At 45.8% G+C, this 21,651-nt stretch overlaps 1 protein-coding gene across 1 annotated transcript in view; it reads right to left on the bottom strand.

Moving 5' to 3' along the window:
* Positions 1-21,651, bottom strand: part of CFAP70 (cilia and flagella associated protein 70) — a 42,330-nt gene that overhangs the window by 1,533 nt on the left and 19,146 nt on the right. Inside the window, exons 11-25 of the mRNA XM_073362608.2 lie at positions 21,160-21,240; positions 20,561-20,652; positions 18,360-18,420; positions 16,766-16,957; positions 15,833-15,964; positions 14,068-14,193; positions 13,092-13,225; positions 12,867-12,982; positions 12,489-12,683; positions 7,174-7,310; positions 5,310-5,462; positions 3,505-3,666; positions 2,726-2,815; positions 446-547; positions 62-109 (exon numbers count right to left, since the gene is read on the bottom strand). Of these exons, the coding sequence (XP_073218709.2) occupies positions 62-109; positions 446-547; positions 2,726-2,815; positions 3,505-3,666; positions 5,310-5,462; positions 7,174-7,310; positions 12,489-12,683; positions 12,867-12,982; positions 13,092-13,225; positions 14,068-14,193; positions 15,833-15,964; positions 16,766-16,957; positions 18,360-18,420; positions 20,561-20,652; positions 21,160-21,240 (1,821 nt within the window). The remainder of the gene's footprint in view (positions 1-61; positions 110-445; positions 548-2,725; positions 2,816-3,504; positions 3,667-5,309; positions 5,463-7,173; positions 7,311-12,488; positions 12,684-12,866; positions 12,983-13,091; positions 13,226-14,067; positions 14,194-15,832; positions 15,965-16,765; positions 16,958-18,359; positions 18,421-20,560; positions 20,653-21,159; positions 21,241-21,651) is intronic.

The raw sequence follows: 21,651 nt of genomic DNA, 5'->3' as shown, positions 1-21,651 counted from the left end.
GAGCTGACCTCTGCATCCTGCTTTTTTCCCCCAAACTAGAAGGGATGAGAAAAATACAAACCTTCAATGCATATTTGTAAGACTGCTCTGCCTCCAACTGCCTTCCTCCCTGAAAAACACCAGTAGTCAGTGAGAAGCTTGTTTGACAGGACAAAATCAGGTGTTTCAGCTACTGTCAAGAGACACATTTTAACAAGGCTGGGTGACAGGAATACCTCATCTCTGCAGTATTCAGTAGGAGAAAGGGTAATGAGAAACAAAGGGGAAGATTGTTTCTTTTGGCATTTAAATGCTTCCACATTTTGTTTTTCCAGAAAACAAACCCCAAACCTATCTATATTTACCAATGGAATCTATGAGGCACCTTGTAGACATATAGACAGATGTTGATGTAGATAAAGCAGAACATGTTTCCTCACATTTGATCTTGAGATAGGACACTCACTTGCATGCAGACTAGCGCTAGATATGCCCACACTTCGGCCTTGTTGTTATTCAGCGCATTGGCCTCAGAGAGGGCATCTTCTGCCTCCGCCATTTCTTTCAGCTTTACAGAGAGAGGGAGAGATGAGAGCAAAAACCAAACAGCAGGTGAAATATTGCCCAGAGTTTAACACGCACCTGGTATACAACAGCTAAAGAAATCAGTGTGACAAAAACCTTCAGAAGTGATCCTCACTCTGGGCTCCTTTGAATTATACAGTAATAATGACACAGTGTAACAAATTTAGAGCAGAGGGAGTGAGACAACTGCAATGTTGGACTCTCCAGCTCTCCTGACTGGAGGGCAAGCCCCTCATTACTGATTTAGCCAGCCAGTAATGGAGCCCTGTCCTCTTACAAATTACCCATGGACTATTCTCACCGAAGAAAGCAACAATCACTCTTCCACCTCCATGTGTCTAGAGTTTGGAAACTACTGGGGAACCCTTACGATGGTTGAGGAGGAAAGTAGAGTCATCCTGACCCTCCCATTCACTTTCTTCAGATGAGGGAACCTTGCAAAGCAGCCCCTTGGGAGATGCTACACTCTTTATGTCTGCAGGAATCTCAGGCCTGTGTCTCTGTCTTTATTAAACTATTCTGAAAATCCTCACATCTTTAATAAAGAAAGGAATATTCTTGGTAGCCCTTCCAATCTGCTGACTTCCGTACATTCCTTCCAAGGGAGAAAGCAAGGTGAGCCAAAAGAAAAAGGATCCTTCCTGTTGACACTTAGGTTGCATACAGGTAGGTGCTCATTTAGAATGAAGTCCAGCACAGTGATTGCATGCCTATGTGACAACGTACTGAGTGTGACTCTGGGAGCCCTCAATACCAACTGGTAGAGGGCATGTCATACTGTAATTCACAGCAGGCCTGACACACTCAGTGCCCCGAAACATTGTTGTCATAACCTGTATCTAATAGGTGTTACGTAAGGTATCTTATGCAAACTGGTAACATGCTGGTCCCCATAATCATTGCATAGTGTGTGTATGTATGTATGTATGTATGTATACAAAAAGTTATAGATGTGTGCTGGAAATATGTTAAGATATGTCTGGGAGGCAGCACGTAAGCCCAGCCTTCCCTAGACAAAGGAATGTGTATTTATTTGTCTCACCAGCTTGATCACAAGCAGAGGACAATGCAAATATATATATATTTAAACTAAATAAAGCCATCAAGCTAACAAGAAGGGGAGGAAACTGCTTAACAATCATGATGGGGGATGGAATCCGCACCCCAGGAAGCTTTCCTGGCTCCAGAGACAATGAACTTTAGGGGATATAAAGACAAGCAAAATCCCATTTTGGTTATCCATCACTGAGGGGACTTAGTGTTCAGCATCTTCCGAGCCTATGAAAGCTGGATTTGTTTGGCCTGAAAGGCAAGAGTCACTGGAAACTAACTACAGGTGTCTAACTTGCTTAGACAAAGATAGTAACTTGTGAAATTAAGTTTTAGTCACTTGAAAGTGTGCTGTGTTTGGTTTCAATTGTAATCATACCTGTTTCTTTTATTCTTATTTATTAACACTTATGTCTTCTCCTTGTTAATAAACTTATTCTTGTTTTACTTCAAAGCCATCTCAGTATGCTGTGTATTACAGTAAAGTGTAAATCTTGAGGTGACCTAACAGGCTGGTGTGTGTTCTGTCTCTTTAGAGGCAGCAAACTTAACTTCTGTGAGTGTCCAGTGAGAAGGACTGGACATCACAGAGAGATGTTTCTGGGGAACTCGGGAATTGGGGTTCATTGACTGTTACCTGCAAGGCAAAGGTTGGACTGGCAGAATCCTGGAGAGTTTGCTGGGAAGGCAGATGAGCTAGTGTCAGAGACCAAAGCTCTCAGTTGCTGAGGCTGAGGGGTAAGACAGTGTCTCCCAGATCTGGGTACCCCAAGCAGGACGTCACACCGGGAAAAGAGACTTTAGCCCCAGAAGGAGTTAATTGCTATACAGTGATTGTCTGTTGTACAGCTGGTTAGAGTAATTTTTCTCTCACACACTTTCCATTCTAGCATCAGTGAGTCTCATGCTTGTAACCATGATAGCACTCACTGCAATGTGGTCTTTACCCTAAGAACAGCTGTAGAGAACTCTGGTCCCCCAGATAGTTTGGGTGAAAAGCTTTTACCTAAGGAAAGGGGAACAGTGGAAAGTCAAGTCATCGTCTCATCTTCCCAAGATCCATGCAATTATCTAAAGACTGGACAAGCACGGATGCTTTTCACTCTCTTACCCTGTAGCAAGCGATTCCTACTCCCAGCCAGGTCAGGCAGGATGAGGACTTCTTACAGGCCAGCATATAGGTGCGCTTTGCCTTATCATACTGCCAGGAGAAGAGATCAGTAAGTTGCTCTCTCTAAGGTAACCATTCACTCTGCACCCTGGCTGCTCTTCCTCCACAGGCACTCTAAAACCACCATATTTCCAACAGGGCTCATATGGGAGGGGACACTACCATCCAACTGCTGTTGGTTGTGTCCAAGAACCTACTCACATTTCCCATAGCAGGCAGTTCTGCCTGTATAGCCCCTGAGAGCCTCAGATTAACAAGCTAATAAGAAATGTTTATCTAGCACTAGAAAAATTATTGGGGTTATTATTACAGCAGCACCTGGAGATCCTGATCAGGATTGGCGCTAGGCACGTACACACAAAGAATCATAGAATATCAGGGTTGGAAGGGACCTCAGGAGATCATCTAGTCCAACCCCCTGCTCAAAGCAGGACCAATCCCCAATTTTTGCTCCAGATCCCTAAATGGCCCCCTCAAGGATTGAACTGACAGCCCTGGGTTTAGCAGGCCAATGGTCAAACCACTGAGCTATCCCTCCCCCCCATGAGAAGTAAAACAGATCTCTGCTCCAAAGAGTTGAGTTCATTAAAAGACTTAATTGTATTATCTGATCTGCAGCTAGGAAAATAAAAGTTGTAATTCACCTTATTCACCCAGAATAGTTACTTTCCCTGCATTGGTTTATCTCCCATTCTTAGATCCCATGTTCAGCTCCTCACCTCTTTCTCTTTCAGATAGATGGACCCCAATCGCAGGTAAACAAAGTGCATCTCAGAAGCGTCTGTTACAAAGCTGATGGTTCGCTCATAGCATTCCTTTGCCTCACTAAGATTTCCACTCAGGTAGCACAGGTGTCCTTTCTGTGCCCAAACATTTGGATTCTATGTAAACAAACCCAGTAGTTAGACAAAGTGAGACAGATAGGGCAAAGTGGGCAAGAGATTAATTGGCTAGCATCTAAGCCCAGAAGTAAGGGAGATGATGAAGGCTATTTGCTTACAGATACGTATTTTACATACAAGCAAGTTTGAGTCTGTAGCAAGGAGTACTTGCACAACAACTACTGCACCTAGCACAATGGGGGCCTACTCCGTGATAAATACAAATATTAAAAAACATGTAGCGATATTAGTTCTGCTGCTGTCTGCGTGCTCCATTCAACCTGACAATCACAAAAGATCCATCTCCCTTTCATCCGAATATCTGCAGTTCTCTATTTCATTCATATATATAATGAATGAAATAGAGAAGTGCACATGTTCACACAGGGAGAAAGAGACATATTACTCCTGGGGACATGCACCAAAAAATTAAAAATTCTGCACACAATATTTTAAATTCTGCAAAATTTTGCAAATTTTATTTGTGAAAATAACACTGCATAATCACGCCAGTTTCAATTATTTTTGTAATTTATTTCAAAATGCCTGTCAGCAAGTATGTCTGTAACAATACAGACACACACAAAAATTCCCCCCAGGGTAGGGAGTTAAAGAAAGCCCTATGACAACCCAACTTCTGTTTCTCTGTCCCCTTCCCCCTCTCCCCCCACCCCACAGAGCTCAGCCACCCACAACCCCTCCCTTCCACAGCCCAGCTGGGGCGGGGGCCTCAGCCAATACACCTGAACCCCCTCTCCACCCAGCCCAGACACGGGTTCCCCCTAGCCCAGATATCTGCTCCCCTCCCCACCAGAGCCCAGCTGTGGTCCGTCCCCCCCACCCGGCCTAGATACCTGGCCCCCAGAGCACAGGGATCCAGAGGTACAAACAGCCTGATGCTCAATCCCAGGCTTGCATGGCGTTTGCTGTGTGCTGCCCTTTCCTTCCCACAGGGCATGCTGGGAACTGCAGCTGTCAGGAACCCTTTAGCTTCCCCCCCTTCCCTCCCCCCCACCTTCAACGTGCAAGCTGGGCTCTGCGGCCAGCAGCACTGCAGCCCATTTCTGTGGGGGAGAGGAAATTCTGCATGCACAATGTTAATTTCTGCAAAATTCTGCATTGCATAGTGGCGCAGAATTCCCCCAAGAGTAACATATACACCGAGGGGAAAGAAAGACAGAGATATGCGTCTTCACCCTGCTGTGGTGCCTCTAGAAGATCAACTAGAATGCAAAATAATGAACTAAATAAAGGGGAGAGAAGTGAAACAGGCCAAATCCTGATGTTCTTAATCAACTTTTATGGTGCATCCGAAGAAGTGGTTTTTTTACCCACAAAAGCTTATGCCCAAATAAATCTGTTAGTCTTTAAGGTGCCACCGGACTCCTTGTTGTTTTTGGGGATACAGACTAACACGGCTACCCCCTGACACTTGACTCAACTTTCATGTAATCCTTGCTTAGGCAAACTCCTACTGACTGTAATGGGAATTTGATTGAATAAAGATTGAGTCAAGACCTCAGGATCTGACCCATTGGAACGAACATAGCAGGGGACAGACTGTATTGTTCTGCAAAGCTCATTGTGTTCCGAGAGAGCATGGTGACTGCTCAGGGCAGCACAGCGCTACAAAACATAGTTACCAGGTAGTCAGTCTGGATAGCCTCTCGCAGACATTCTTCAGCCTTAGAGAAGTCCTTCCTGAGCAAGTGTGTTTGTGCCAGCACTAGGTAATACTCACAGCTGGGTCCTTCCTGCTGGCAGAGTAGCTCATGTGCTAGCGCCCTGTGAACAAACTGAAAGAGAAAGCCACACACAGGCATTGTAATGAAACTAACTCCAGCCATGGACATCCCAACCACTGTTCTGCTCCCAGCATGGAGCAAAGGGAAAACAGGCAGCTTCCTCTGTGACAGACACTCTGAATGCTCACCATGCACTGTACATTTCGGAACACACAGGTAATGTTTCAAGATGACTTTACATGTTCCCTCAAGGCACCCTCTGATTTAATGATAGGGTGTCTCATTAGCAGTTCAAACCCTGGACAGATACATTTTTTCCTTTGAAATTTTAGTTTCAGTTGCTTTTAGTTTTCTTTGTTTGCTGTTAACACTCAGAAGATTTTCTATCCCTTCTCTGTCAGGTTAACGTCATACAGCACAATGTGGAAGTCACGGCATTCGAGGAGGTCCCTGTCAATACAGGCTAGGAGATAGTGGGGACAGAACTGAAAGACAAGTTGCCAGACAAGAGGAGCTTGGAGTGCTGTTATGACTAGTTCCTCTGACAAACCCCCAGTGGTTGCTCAGAGTGTCTCTGGTCTAATGGACAAGGGTTGTCCAATAGACTGATACTGGTGCTGCTGGTTTTAACTTGAAGGGAGGATGAATGTGTAAGAGACAGAATGTGGATTAGGGGATGTGGGGCACATACAAGTTGGCACTGGGACTGAGGAGGAGGTCTGGGCAGTGAGTCTCCCAGGTACCTCCATGGCCTCCCACTGCACACCCTTTCCTAGAGCTGCTGTTTTTATTGTATATTGGTTTGGAAAGTGTTTTTTGCTCCTTTGGGATATTAAAATTGCATGGTTTTAATGCATGAGGCAATATGATAAGAAAGCATTGAACTGGGTGCCGGAGAGAGGAAAGCGAAAATGAGGAAGGCAAAGGAAGAACGGCAGAAGACAGTGTCAGAAGATAGTGAATGCGCTGGCATCACCTGGGAAGAAATACTACAAGCAGTGAGTGACCGTAATCAAAGGAGGAACTAGACTGCCCAGAGCATCAGTGATAGAGGAGCACTAAGGTCAAAAGTGTATGCTTATACATCAGAATGATGTGGACAGGTGAAAGTCTATGGAACAATATATGTGCCAGGAGTCCTCTTCACAACTCTTTTAGTTATTCTGTACTGCTACGATTAAATGCAACATATGTTGGCTATTGTGAAATCCAAGGTCACAGGGGGAGTTCCAGCTGATGAAACCCACAGGGAGCCATTGTTTTGGAAGGGCCTACTCCACATGCATGTGAAAGGTTACTCAGATGCACACAGAAGTGCCTGGATGGCTATTCTGATCCAAGAAGTGACCACCTGGTCTGTAGGATGCATCAAAATAATAGGTGTTTCCTCTCAAAACTATCCTTGAAAGAGGCCGTGTTATGGACAAAAATTGGATTACTTGTTCTTCCTGCAACAAGCCAGTGGTGGGTTTGAACACTCCTATTACTTTGCCTAGCTAAGGTTATTTTGATGCATCTTAGGATCATTTCAGTTCTGAATTCTCTAAACAGCCATATCTTATCAGCACTTGACAGTAATGTTGACTTGACTGATATTCGATGAGTTGAGTCTGCATAGCCCACTCTTTAAACCCATAAGAACATCCTACTGGAAGCTGCCATGATCTCACTATTTTAATACCACAGGGAAGTAAATGTCACCCATTGAAATGAGTTCAAAATCCTAATGCCACCTTCCTTCCCCAGTTTATGCTGCACAGACCTGTAGAGCATTGACCTCCATCAAGAAGTGTATGGTCTCCATGAAGATTGTGTGGGAGGGCTGTGAAAGTCCAGAAATGGGGACAGGAGCCACCGCATGTGATGGATCAAGTGCTCCTCCACTAGGTTTCTTCATTACTGAAATAACAGCAAGAGAGAGAGGCTCATGGGTGCTGTAAAGACCAGAGGTTCAGAATAACAGTGATAATCCAAAACCAAATCAAGTATTTGTTTATTATGTGAGCCAGATAGGCCTCAGCTGACCTTAACTAGTCATTTCTTTGATTTTTTAAGTGCTTAAGTTTTGATAAATGATGCAAAAGGAAGCTACACTATTGTCACAAAGGGTACATCTATAGTACAATTAAAAACCCAGGGCTGGCCCATGACAGTTCACTCAGGCTTGCGGGGCTTGGTTCAGGCGCTGTTTAATGGCTGGGCTCTGGCTGGACCGTTTACAAGATAATCCACTTTGCTGAAGATTCCTAACCTGGGTTGGAGAGCAAACCCTGCTGCTTTGTACCCTATCTGGATGAACTGAACGGCAAGTAAATTAGCTTTTACTGACTATCTCCAATATTATCTGTACTTAATCTCACCACATCTTTGCCACTGGTTGCTGTGAAGTCCCAACCCTCTGCCCCGGTACTCTAAGCCACGGACCCCACTTTCTAACCTTTCTGGGACGTCTCCCTGTTCTTATTGAGAGTGGGAGAAAGCTTCTTGGTCAGTTTCACTGCAGGGTCATCTTCTGGCAGGTGGATAGTTACAACAGGCTCTACAGAATCTGGCTGTACTTTCAGGGAGCCATCTGGAGCCTCATCTGGAACTAAACCCCACAATGGATTAAGTGCAATGAAAAGTTCTCCATAAACTGGTCACTTCTTAGCAAGACGCTGTACCCGAGAGAACTCAGAAAATTGCAGAACTAGCACGGTTCCAGGTCTGCTGGGAAAATACTGCCCTGGATGCAAATCACTGGGAATGGATTTTTCGTTACATTAATACCTTGCAAAGTTATAATGAAGTATCAGTAAGGCCCTGTCTACACTGACAAGTTTCTGCACAGTAAAGCAGCTTTCTGCATTGTTACTCCGAAGTTGTGCAGTTGCAGCGCTGTAAAAAAACCACCCCAACAAGAGGCGTTGAGTTTTCTGCGCCGGGACTACAGCACTGCAGTGCCAGCATAGACACCCTGGTCGATTACAGTGCTGTGATCGGCCTCCGGGAGGTGTCCCACAATGCCTCTTCTCACTTCTCTTGTCATCGGTTTGAACTCTACTGCCCTGCCCTTAGGTGACCAACCGTCATCCCCCACCCCATAAATTCCTTTGGAATTTTGAAAGTCCCCTTCCTGTTTTCTTGGTGATACGTGCAGTGGTCTCAGCGCGTCTTTCCAGGTGGCCATGCCTGCTCCACGCATCAGGTGATCCCCCGCTTGGAGCAATGCCGAGCTGCTGGACCTCTGCAGCGTTTGGGGAGAGGAGGCTGTCCAGTCCCAGCTGCACTCCAGCCATAGGAAATATGATACCTACAGACAGATTTCACTATGCATGACAGAAAGGGGCCGTGACCAGGACACACTGCAGTGCAGGGTCAAAGTGAAGGAGTTGCGGAACGCCTACCACAAGGCATGGGAGGCAAACCGCCGCTCCAGTGCTGTGCCCACGAGCTGCCGGTTCTACAAAGAGCTGGTCGCAATACTCGGCAGTGACCCCACCTCCACTGTAAAGACCACTGTGGATACTTTGGTGGCTCACGGGTCAGTCAAGAGTGGACCGAGCCAGGAGGAGGAAATCTTGGACAAGGATATGGACGGGGAGGGGGACCCAGAGGCAGAGGAAGACTTGGAGGCCAGAGATGCATGCAGCCAGGAGCTCTTTTCTACCCCAGAGGAGGCTAGCCAGTCACAGCTGTTGGATGTTGGCGAAACGCAAACAAGAGAGGAGGCCCCTGGTGAGTGGGTTTGATTTTGGGACTCACTAAAGCGAGTTGTTGGGGGCAAGAGGGTTGCAGAAAGCAGGTTTGTCTTCCACTGCATGCCTAGTCTGAGCTGCAGAACAGGCTGTTGATTGACTCCCTCACCTCACAGGAATCTGTCTCAGAGATCTCCAGGAAACTCTCATGGAGATACTGGACAATCCGCTGCCGCAGGTTCTTCGGCAGAATTGCTTTGTTTCTTGCCCCATTAACAGTAACTTTCCCACGCCACTGTGCCATCACCAGAGGGGGATGGGGGACACCATTGCTGCACACAGGCAAGCTGCATAAGTGCCAGGGCAGAAGCCACAGTCTTGGAGAAGACCCTCCCTTGATTCCCTGCTCACCCTCTGCAGTGAGATATCTTCCATAACGATCACATCCTGTGGAAAATGTGGGGACAGAAATGATTATCAGGCTCCCCTACAGTACTGGCTCTCCCCAAGAGACACGTGCCCAGTGTACAGCAGGGTCCGGGAAGAGTGATTTACCCTGCCCCTGTGGCTACTCACCATTTTGGGGGTCTTGTGGCTCATGTGTGCTTGCCTGGGGTCAGCCAGTTAGTGACAGGTGTGAGTACTGGCTGTGTTTTAAATCACTGAATCACTGTTGTCTGTGTGTTGCAAACAATACTGCTTCTGTAACATGTTGCATTTTACCTTGGGAGCCCAGCCTCCCTCTTTGTTATCGGTGGCTGAATGGCTACGCAGAATTAGAAAGTGGCCACAAAGAACTGAGGACTTTCTGCATGATGTTATGATGCATTCCACCGCTGAGAAACAGGAATTGAAGGAGTGGCAGGACAGCGAGAAGGGGACTAAAAGGAGAACGCAGCAAGCCAGAAGGAAGCCACGGAGCGGCTCATTCTCCAGGCGATACTAGCACTGCAAACCGAGCAGCTCCACGCCCGCCCTCTCCTAAAGCCACTGTTACAAAACTCTTTCCCATGCTCCCTGCAGACACTGCCAACACGCTCTTATCTACCTCCTGGCTCCAGTCTATACCCGCGGCATTCCACTCCTCTCCCGTCACAGTCCAGCACTCCGGACTCCCACTACCCACTGCATTCAACACCCATCCCTCTGCAGTTTGGTCCTGCTGAAGTACAGTACCCGCTGCATTGTACTCCAAAGGAGAAGACTGGATATGATCCCTGGACATATAGAAATCTTTAGCCATTCCGGGATCCCACCTCCTCCTGTGACCTTTCCTTCCCTCATCCCCCTCACTGCTGATGGTTTCTTTGTTTGACTCTGTCCTCTGGTTGTTATTTTTTAATAAAAGAATTGTGTTGGTTTGAAAGCAATCTTTATTCTATTAATTGAAAGCAAACAGAGCCCTGCAAAGCAACAGACAATTATGTTAAACCTTCATATTGCATTGTCTGTACCAATCACAATCACCTCCTAGCATTACAAGCACTGCACTCCTGTGCATAGCAACAAATATTAGTGGCTTTCAGCTTCAAATTGCTGCCTCAAGGCATCCCTGATCCTTATGGCCCCGCAGTGCACCCCTCTAATAGCCCTGGTCTCTGGCTGTCCAAACTCAGCCTCCAGGCGCTGATCTCAGTGGTCCAGCCCTGAGTGAAACTTTCACCCTTTCCTTCACAAATATTATGAAGTGTACAACATGCAGCTATAAGCATAGGAATATTGTCATCGGCCAGGTCCAGCTTCCCATCAAGGCAGCGTCAGTGGGCTTTTAAACGGCCAAATGCACTCTCCATTCTGCACTTGCTCAGCCTGTTGTTGAACTGCTCCTTGCTGCTGTCAAATTGCCCCGTGTATGGCTTCATGAGCCATGGCATTAAGGGGTAGGCGGGGTCTCCCAGAATCACAATGGGCTTTCGACTTCCCCTACGGTGGCCTTCTGGTCCGGGAAGAAAGTCCCTGCTTGCAGCTTCTTGAACAGGCCAGTGTTCCGAAAGATGCGTGCGTCATGCACCTTTCTGGACCAGCCTGCGTTAATGTCTGTAATGATTCACAAGCGCCTGGAGAACCATTGAGAAATACCCCTGGCAATTAATGTACTCGGTGGCTAGGTGGTCTGGTGCCAGAATTGGAATGTGCGTGCCACAATTAGGGAAGCCTATTTGTGCAAAGCCATCCACAATGTCGCACACGTTGCCCAGAGTCACAGTCTTTCGGAGCAGGATGCGATTAATGGTCCTGCACACTTCTATCAACACGACTCCAATGGTCGACTTTCCCACTCCAAACTACTTAGCGACTGATCGGTAGCAGTCTGGAGTAGCTAGCTTCCACAGTGCTATCGCCACATACTTCTCCAGTGACAGGGCAGCTCTCATTCTCGTGTCCTTGCGCCGCAGGGCTGGGGTGAGCTCATCACACAGTCCCATGAATGTGGCTTTCCTCCTGCGAAAGTTCTGCAGCCACTGCTCGTTATCCCAGATGCATCACGATTTGATCCCACCACTCAGTGCTTGTTTCCCGAGCCCAAAAGCGGCATTCCACTGTGGTCGGCACCTCTGTGAATGCCAGAAGCAATCTTGTGTCGTAGCTACTACATGTGGCGAAATCCATGTTAAACTACAAAGGCAAGAGGAGTGTAAGGAATAACTCCACTACCACCCATGACATGTTGGTCAGAGCGAGCAGCATACTGGTCAGCAGTTCGGGATCCATTCATGCACCCTGAAAGAGGCAGGGCGCGCAGTACACAAACGGTTGAAAGATGGCGCCAAATGCGGACGGAAGCACAGGGATTGATGGAATGCAAAGCAATGAATCACGGGGCATTGGGAATGGACCCAGGATGCTCTGTGACCCCCTCCGCCTTCCCACAAGTCTTAGCGGCAGAAGAGAAAGAGGTGCTCTGTGGGATAGCTGCCCAGAGTGCACCACTCTGAATAGTGCTGCAAGTGTGAACACGCTATTGCTTAGGCAGCTGTCAGTGTGAACACACAACAGCGGTTTCCCTTCTGCGCTCTCTGAGTGGTGCTGTAACTTTGCAAGTGTAGATATGCCCTTAAAAGAGAAAGCTAGAACTTTCAGATCTGGTGCTGGTAGACTTGGGGGTGGTAAGCTAAGAAGCTGCTCCTTTTGTTCTTGGTTCCTTCTGCAGTCAGAGAAACAGGACTTTGCATATTCTTTTTAAATAAACAAGATTACAATAAAGAATATACCAGACTCCATCAATTTCTTCTTCCAACTGGAACATCCCCAGTGCCCCCACTTTGATTGACTGCTTGGGTCAAAAGAGCCAACACTAATTTTCCTCTCATGTGTTTCACTGGACACCATCCCTCCACATTAAATCTGAGTGCCCTTCTCGCTAGTCTCTGATTGGCTGCTGGCTACACTGCTGACTTACCTGGTAGGGTGTCTTCCTGGGGAGAAGTGACAGGTCTTAGAACTGTGGCAGAAAGAGAGTGTAGCTTTTTTCCTCCTTCTTCAGCAGCTTCAGCGATATTTTTCTCTTTGGCCAGTTGTGCCTTCAGTAGTTTGTTAGCCTCATGGAAGGCCATCTCCACCCGAATATCATTTTCCTGTATTTCATAGAACAAACCTGAGAGGAGACAAAAAAATTGCACAATGAGGAGTTGTTGCAGCTATTTCCCTCTGTTCTGCTGGGTTCCATACTCCTGCTCTTACAGCACCAGAGCTAGCAATGGGGATCAGGACCAAAATAAGGAGCAAAACATAAGGTCTACAGAGTTTATCAAAAGTACATATTCAGTTGATCTCATACCTAAGAGAGTCCAGGACACGATGCTGGATGGCTCCAAGCAGGTGGCATCCTCAAAGAAGATTTCTGCCTCTTCATAGTGCTCCATCATGACAGCTATGATACCACACAGCAGCAAGCTAGAGACGGTGTCAAACAGGTTATCCATAAAGATCCACAACTGATTAAATCAGTGACATTAAACAGACCCCTCTCTCTGCCATCCCTCCTAGCCGGAACCAGCAGTACCTGTGCAGGTGACTTGGGTTCAGAGAAAGAGCTTCACGAAAACACTCCTGGGCTTTGATATTTTCCTCCATCAGGAGGCAGAATGCCCCATAATCTAGCCAGTGCTGGACAATCTGGCGGTCACGAGCCAGCCTCTAGGTATAAGATATAATTGCTACAGTTAGGATTCCTGGAGTTTTAGCTGATGCAGAAGAAGTTTAGAATGAGGGGTTCCAGTTTTATGCTAATTTCCCTTTCTGTACCTTCACCCCAACATTTGGTTGCCAACTGTCAGCTTTTATTTGCTATGAGCTAGAGTTTCTCCTAAGCAGGGATCATGACCAGTATCAATTTTCAGTCTACCCACTTTCAGTCTTTTTGCCTCCTTCACCTGGCAGTAAGGAGCAGAGACTTCTCCATCTTTAGCCAGTCTTGTTGCTTTTCCTTCTAGCTCTCCTTCCCCTCTTGTTAGATGACATAATCTTCCAGTTCTCACTCTAGCTGCCTTTTGTGACAGCTCATCAGATCCTTTCTTTTCCCCTCCCCATCAGGATGAAAGCCCACAATGACATGGTCAGCCTCTGTTATGGTTCAGCCTGAGATAAACATTATCCTGACAAACAACTCACAATGCTAAGTGCTAAGCCTACTGAGCAGCATCTTTCTTCCTTCACTGTGCCCAGCCTACAGTGGATTTACAGTAAGAAACTTGAGGTCTTCATTCATAGAATCATAGAATATCAGGATTGGAAGGGACCTCAGGAGGTCATCTAGTCCAACCCCCTGCTCAAAGCAGGGCCAATCCCCAATTTTTGCCCCAGATCCCTAAATGGCCCCCTCAAGGATTGAACTCACAACCCTGGGTTTAGCAGGCCAATGCTCAAACCACTGAGCTATTCCTCCCTCGTTGATTTCAGTTCCACTGTCATCCCTATAACACACTGTGTACCAAACAATATGCCTGGAGAGAAGGAAGGGAAGGGAGAAGCTCCCTTACCTCGTGATAGTAGACAGATGCCAGAGCATAGTCCTCATTGACTTCGGCTTCATGAGCAAAGAGTCGGAGCTGCTCACAGCTTGTGAAGGTGGGTGAGGTAACGACAGTACTCTCTTGTGACAGTATCTGTTAAGAGACAAGGACACAGGAGATAAAATTAAGTCAAATCAGCACACAGAAGTTTGGCAAGGATGAACTAGGTCACTCTGTGGCATCACTGTACAAATCCAGTGTGATACAAAATGCAATACATTACAGGAGGGGCGACAAATTATAAATCATTCCGACTTTTGATGGCAAATGGGACTCACTCCTGCATCTCTCTCATCTGTACCTCACTATCAGGTATGTAAAATCATGTCGGACTTCAAGCTATCTTCACCACATAAGCCAGGTGTCTTCCTCATTATTTACACCTGTGGTCTAGTGGTATCAGAAGGTCACAATCTTAAAAACCGAAGAAACATCTAAGGACTTCCATATGGACCAAGAATATTGCAAGCTTCCTACTTTAGTAATTTGTGTAATGTCACCAGTGTGGGTCTTTGATACACAATGAAAGATCTGTATCATATATCGGAGTCTGCTAGCTGACATCTCCTCATCCACCCCTAAAATACATCAACCCAAAGACACCTCATACGCATACATACTCTATGGCTATGGGACTGAAGGGCCGAAATCCATATGCTGTTTATGTAAAAATCTGATATAGGCTGTGTCAGTTCTTTTTACAGGCCCAAAGTCCAGAGTTTGGTCAAGAGGCCAGAGGCCTAGCAAATAGTGGACAATATTAGCTAAGAGAGCAGAACAAACGAAAGACAACCATGCTTTTTGCTAAAATAAGCTTGGTCAGCAAAAGCCAGGTGGGAGCTGTAAATTGGTGGCTTTATCTAAAAGCTGCAAACAGACCAAAGGAATGAAAGAGGCCCTATGTCTGGATCTGTGTGTATACTCCTCTGCAAGGAGGTAACCATGCTCTCCCCACATACCAACCTTGAGTTTATGGAAAAGGTTCAAACATGTCAGTATGAGATATGGCATCCTCTTCCCCACCCCAGATACCAGTCCCTGCCTTAGAAGCACAAATGAGCAACTTGAAAGACAATTTCTATTACCATATACTTTTCAATGTTTCTTTGCTTTAACCCCTAGGTATGTACCTTTTGGACAATCAGAGGAGCTACTTCATTCCTATGGACCCCAAATCAGAATTCAACATATATATTATACTAACACACTCTATACATTGTTTAAAGGAAAACACCTGTGTACTAATTATGTGTCATGTGTTAACCTGAAACCATGGGGGGAGACATCATGTAATCTTTGACTATTGGCTACTGTGCTTATCTTGTCTTGCTGCTAGACCTATCCAGGGGTTTGGGACTGCCTACCCCGTCATTTCCCTCTGCCCATGGAAAATCCATATAATCCATTGTAATCAATTGTTTGGCAGTGTCTCTGAGCCTAATAAGCAAGGTGACACTCCGCCAGCGCTGTGCGTAATAAACCCACGTGCTTGATTCTACATGGTGTCCATATTTTGTTCCTTCAGGGACCATAGAAGTACCTAGATAATGTAGATTAAAAATGTCTCAGGGTCTGCATGTTAGGCTAATTGTAGTAATTGCATATTCAGGGCTTGATCCTGCCCCCACTGATTTCTAAGAAAGCCATGTCAGGGCTCAGCTCCATAGTGAAATAAATACATTCCAAGTCACACTTGACAATGTTCTTACTATGTGACTGGGTGTCTTCCTACCTGGTTTAGAGCAATGTGCATCTGATCCACCAGGTACACATACAGCTCACTCAGGAAAGCTTGTAGCTGCTCCAAGTTGTTGAATGCTGTTGTCCTCAAGTACTTCTCTCTCACAATCTTCACCACTGCATGCTGCAGAGAACATAAAACAACTACTTGACAATAGGGCCCCACCCTTCAACCTACCACTTTCCCCTGTGGCAGCAGCAGAGAGCCAAAAAACACCAAGTTCATTTAGCATGAACCCATAACACATATTTAATGAAAGAAGGCCATGTATAGCACTGATTAAGGGGATGCAGCTGAATTCCACTTTCAGCCTACCAGACTATGGTCCCTCTTGGACAGACCCAAGTCCACTGGTGGAGCAGTCCATGGTGGAGCATTGGATAAATACACATGGAGACTGAATTCTGCTCTTACCCCAAGAAAGGGCAGTTCCTCCAACAGCTGGGGTCAATTGGCAGAGCGGTACAAGCATAGGCCAGGACTAACTAAATCAAAGAAGTGAACTCTTTTTTTTATCTTAGTAGGATGGTTCAGGTCCAGAATTGTACACAGAGGATTACTGCATGTGGAAAGCTGATTATCCATTCCTTTCTTTAGCTCGAAACTAAACTAAACCTGCCTAGAAATGTGGTGCAAACACATGCCCTTTGTGAGTCCAGGCTTGGAGCTGTACCCCACTGACAGAAAAGATTCTCCTGACATGCAGCCAAAGTTTGGACAACTGCTTGCCCCATTAGAACAGAAACCTCAGAATTTATGCTCCTGCTGGAACAGGTACTGACTATTTGAAAGGGATTCCTCAGTTGCAGTAAGGTGGCACCTGTCATTTAAAGTTCCTATTGAAGTACAGAAGCTCTCTGCTGAAGAGAAAGAGTCAGGAAGGAAATGACAAGGCAATCAAAGAGATACAAATGGAGGATTTGCCTTCAGCTGTTCCTTAAAAGCAAAGTATTTTCCTGAGCTGTTGAGCTCATAGTTCAGTTGACATTTCTGTTCCTCCAGGGTGTGATGATCTATTACACCACCATCAACCATCTGCTTCCCAAACAGCTCATGGTACTCATCCAGGATGGCTCCAGCAATACTAGTGATCTGACTGTGGTAATCTTCCACGGCCTAGAAAACAGAGAAGCTGGAGCTGAAACAGGAATCCGGCCTTGGGATTCAGACTTTAAAGGTAACTTCTAGTACAAAGCTTGAAACTGACTTATGTTACAGAGACCACTCCTCCTGCTAAGTACGACTGACTCAGACTCAATTAACCTGTCGTATCCTTCCCATCAGTGATTGATAACTACTAAGGTGTCTGTGTATAAATAGAAGCTTTCTCCTTTATAATTAGATATTCCTCCTGTTTTATTTTTCCAGCATAATCTAGTATATCAGACATTATCATCTCTTCCATGGTAGTATAATAGGCTTTACATAAAATATATTTTGTTTGTCAGGACCACTTTAAAGTCATGGACTCTGCAGCATAGTCTGTAATCTCTAGCATATAAAAGGCAGAAGCTTCCAACTACTGCTGTTATCAAAACATATCATTCTGTCTACACCAGACACAATAGTACAAGTCGATTCAATAGCAGCACTTGGCATCAGTTATCTTACATCTTTCATTTCTAGGGCACACGTTCAAACTCAATCCTAGCTAACCGTGATCAAAAGTCATTTTTTCTGAAAGTTGTTTGGTGACCTATGGGAAATGAGTCAGTGGTCTCAGTCCAGTTTCCAGAAAACAAGTGGCCATATCTCACACAAAACCCCACAAAACTTGGACTCGTTGGCAATCTCAGAGAGGCCATGGATTGAGTGGGTTTAGTGAAACTGAACTCAGTTCTTGTTGGTAGAAGTGGGACCCTCCAGGTCTGAGCTGAGGCACACTGGTTTGTCGGAAAGGTGAAGCTGGCCCTGCCTCTCCCAGGCTGTGACTGTTCTGGGGATAAACAGAAGGTGTCAGTATCTAGAGCTGTCAATTTGACACCTTTCACCAGCATTAAATTCACTTAAAACCCAACTACTGCTGTTTCCTCCCTCTCTGATTTTCCATGAGTCTAGCTAACACAGATTAGGGGAGGAGCTCCTTAAAGGTGTGATGCAAGTACCATATACAAAATACATCCCTAAACGCTTTCTTCATTCTGTTTCTCCTCTAGAAAGGAACGTGTTCCCTGCAAATCTTAGGGCATGACTACACGTACAGTGCTGCTGCAGTAGCACATCTGGTGAAGACACTCTATGCCAACAGGAGAGAGCTCTCCCGTCAGCATAATAAAACCACCTCTGTGAACAGCCGAAGCTATGTCGGATAGCGCTGTGCACAAAAGCGCTTATGTCAGTGTAACCTATGTCACTCAGAGGGGTGGTTTATTCATTATGTTGACACAGGCTGTAGTATAGACATAGCCCTATTAGCTCATTCTACTACTGACTTCTTGGTAGTGTTGATCTGAAAACGAGGATCGTGGAGGGTTACTAGACACCTGTGGAGTGGAAAACAGTCACAGAAAGGACCTACCTTCTTAGCTCCTGCACTCCGGCGTGGTAGCTGAGGGCGTGGAGGAATCATCTCCTTAACTCTGTGTGAGAGAGAGCAGAAGGAAGCTATTCAATGTGCAGAAAGCAGCCCCAATCTGTCCTGGACCCAAGTATTTCTAGGGTTATTGGCCTGTTACAGTTATGGGGATAAGGCACAGAAACAATCAGATCATGGGAGAAATTATGAAGCCTCACAGGAAATGTCCAGACAGCAGCTGGAAGGGCAATTCCCAACTCAGCCAGACACACATGCACTTGAGCTATCATGCTAAAAGCAGTAGTGTGTCCGTGATGGCACGGGTGGTGGCTTGGGCTAATTGCCCAAGTACAATCCTGCCTGACCTCCTGGGTAAATTCTTGGACAGCTAGTCTGAGCTGCTGCCGTGCCATCACAGCCACATCGCTATTTTCAGTGTGCCAGCTCAAGTAGAATTGGAAATTACCCTGCCAGCTGCCGGGTAGACATACCATAGACCAAGAACAACTTGCTGCAGACAAAAATCTCTACATTCAGTGTGTGTGGCTCATGATGACTTCTTAGCTAACTAGTTCTTGTCTCACACCTCACTAAAGGCCCAAGGCCTGATTTTCATTTACCTTAAAGGGTGTAGAGGGGGCTTAGTATGAATACGAATAAAGTCCCTAGGCTCTTTTCACAAATCTGACTGTCCTGTACTATCTAGTCTAGTGTCTAGTTCTTGGCCCTTTCTATTCCTGCAATGGGTTAACTGATCTCTAGCACCCACCTCTGTGCATTGCCATGGGCTGGTCTCTGAAAATGCTCAGCATCAGTACAAATATTCAAAGTACATCCCCTACCCCACTTACCTACCCACCTGCTGTCCTATGAAACCCCCACATGTCAGATCTTGTATGTTTGTCAATACCAGTCTCATGGAATCCATGACTACTGACAGGAATGAAAACTGTACAGCATTATCTACTTTATTATTAGAGAACATTGTGAAAATATTGTTAAGGGTCAATGATCAGGCAAATAAAGCTGGAAATACAAGTTTAGACTGATAGAGAATCTTTAACTCAGCCCACAGAAGCTGACTGTGGAACTCACAGTATTTTAAACATGAGTCCAGAAAGGATTCAGTATTGACATACACAGGAATAACATTTGCAATTAGATGAGCACGCTTCTGGGTGTAACCTGATTACCATCCAGGGCCAGAATAGATTCAGATTTCAAACCCAAAATCCAGATTCCCAGATCCCAAGGCCACTGTGGTCACCTAGTCTGACCTCCTGCCCAACATTCAGCATTATACAACTGGCTGCGCTTCCTCAGCCCAATTCCAATCTCTCTTACCCCAGTATAAATCAGGACCAATTACACCAAATTCAGCAAATTGCCCAGAAGTAGAACTGGTGTAAACAAAGTTACACTGAAGACTATTAAAAAGGGGTTTCAACTTCCTCTCATTCACCAGACATAGACCATTGCTACAGCATACCAGTTTATGTAGGCCAATGACCTACTGAATTGTGGCAATTCCTGTGTTGTTCCAGGGGCAGTGGGGCGTAGTGCCCCTGCAAAGGAATTATTGCATGGGCTCTGCCCCCATGTAACCTTGTGCATGGAGATGGGGGGACAAGGGGGCATGGGGTGGTGGAAGTGAGAGCGGTGGAAGCAACAGCGGGACCCAGAGGCCTGGAGAGTAGGTAGGAACTGCTGGGACCACCCTTCCCAGCCTGAAGTGGGCTGCCACCCCCTCAGCCAAGTCTAAGTGGCTCCTCTCACACCCTCTCCTATCTCTCTGCCCCCCGTGCTGTTCCCTTAGGTCTGTTGATTCAGTTGTGCAACGAGAGAGTTTATGAGACTCTTCTTCCACACATGTTGGATTTTATCTGTTTTCAGTATTCTCTCTTTCCTATTCAATAAATTATACATTAAAAAGAACCGTACGCGGCTGGGTGAAATGTGAATCTATCTTCCTGACTTCCAAGCCTACACCAGTTCCCTGTTCTTAATGAGCCTGATCCAAAGCCCAATGAAGTCAAGGCAATTCTTTCTGTTGATTTCAGTGGACTTTGGATCAGGCCCATTATTATTTACACAGCACCACAAGTGTGCGTGACATTTAACAGATACATTACAAAACAGTCCCTGGCCTGAGGAGCTTACAGTCAAACCACTGACTCCAATGTTACAGTCACGCCTTTACGTACCGGCTGGCGAGCTCCTCCGGCAATCGTTTTGGTACCAAGGCCTTGGCCAGCTCTATTTCCATCACCAGGAATGTCCCTGCATCTACATATTGCTGTGAAGACAGACATTGCTCTCTCAGTGTCACATTTTTCAGTGTCACTGCTGCCATGACTAAACCCTTAGCTCAATGTCAGATGTTTACCAAGGACCCTGCTGGAATCATAGAGTAACAGCTCGTTTTCTTATCTGCCCTCAAGATTTTATATCACAGCAAAATCCAGTTAGAGAAATGCACAGGTCTGGAGAAAATCTCCTCTGAGATTTAGTGTGTGCAACCAGTTTATTTATTTATTTATTGAGAAGGAAGCCAAAATATGAAAGCTATTGAAGAACCCTCCTAAATTCAGTCCCCGATATTTTTGACCCACTTGAACGATAATGTGTGCACAGATGTCACTGGAGAGATCTCACTGTGGTAGCTGCAAAAGAGATGAAAGTCCCCAGTCCTCAGCTCTCCTAGCAGAAGTCAATTATGTAGATGATGTTGGAATCTGGGCTATGGGAACTTACACAATGACAGTCTACAGATTCTTTCCATCTGTTTAAAGCACACACTTACCTGTCCTTCCAGGTTCTGACACACTGTTGCTTCAGTTTCTATAGCACTCTCTGACATCTGAGATTTTAGCGTAGTGGACATCTAGCAAGAGAAAGAAGGCCTATATTGTTCAGTATTCAAAGATCCTCACACTTCCCAAAATTAATCCAGTCCCTGTGACACCAAGAGAGCAGTAAAACAGAGGTTTATTACCTGCTTACCATGCTACAGTTTTGAAAGCCATAAATATTAAATAGCCATGCCATTCTCAATGTTAGATTTGGTTCATGCATCATGTATTAGGAAATTCAGAGTGATGATGATTTTTCATTCAGGAAGAAGGAATACTAGCTGGCCCCCTGCCTCCCTTCTGTCCTATAACATGCAACGTTTCCAAGTTTCTGAGCTCCGCAAACCTGCTTTCTCTTATACAAACTGACGCAGCATCTAATATGTGGGACGCTTTGTGATATCATAGAATCATAGAATATCAGGGTTGGAAGGGACCTCAGG

This window comes from Lepidochelys kempii, chromosome 10, assembly GCF_965140285.1.
Source record: "Lepidochelys kempii isolate rLepKem1 chromosome 10, rLepKem1.hap1, whole genome shotgun sequence".
In the NCBI taxonomy this organism is placed as follows: domain Eukaryota; kingdom Metazoa; phylum Chordata; order Testudines; family Cheloniidae; genus Lepidochelys; species Lepidochelys kempii.
Note: the sequence above shows the minus strand (reverse complement) of the source record. Positions and strands in the feature narration are given on the sequence as shown.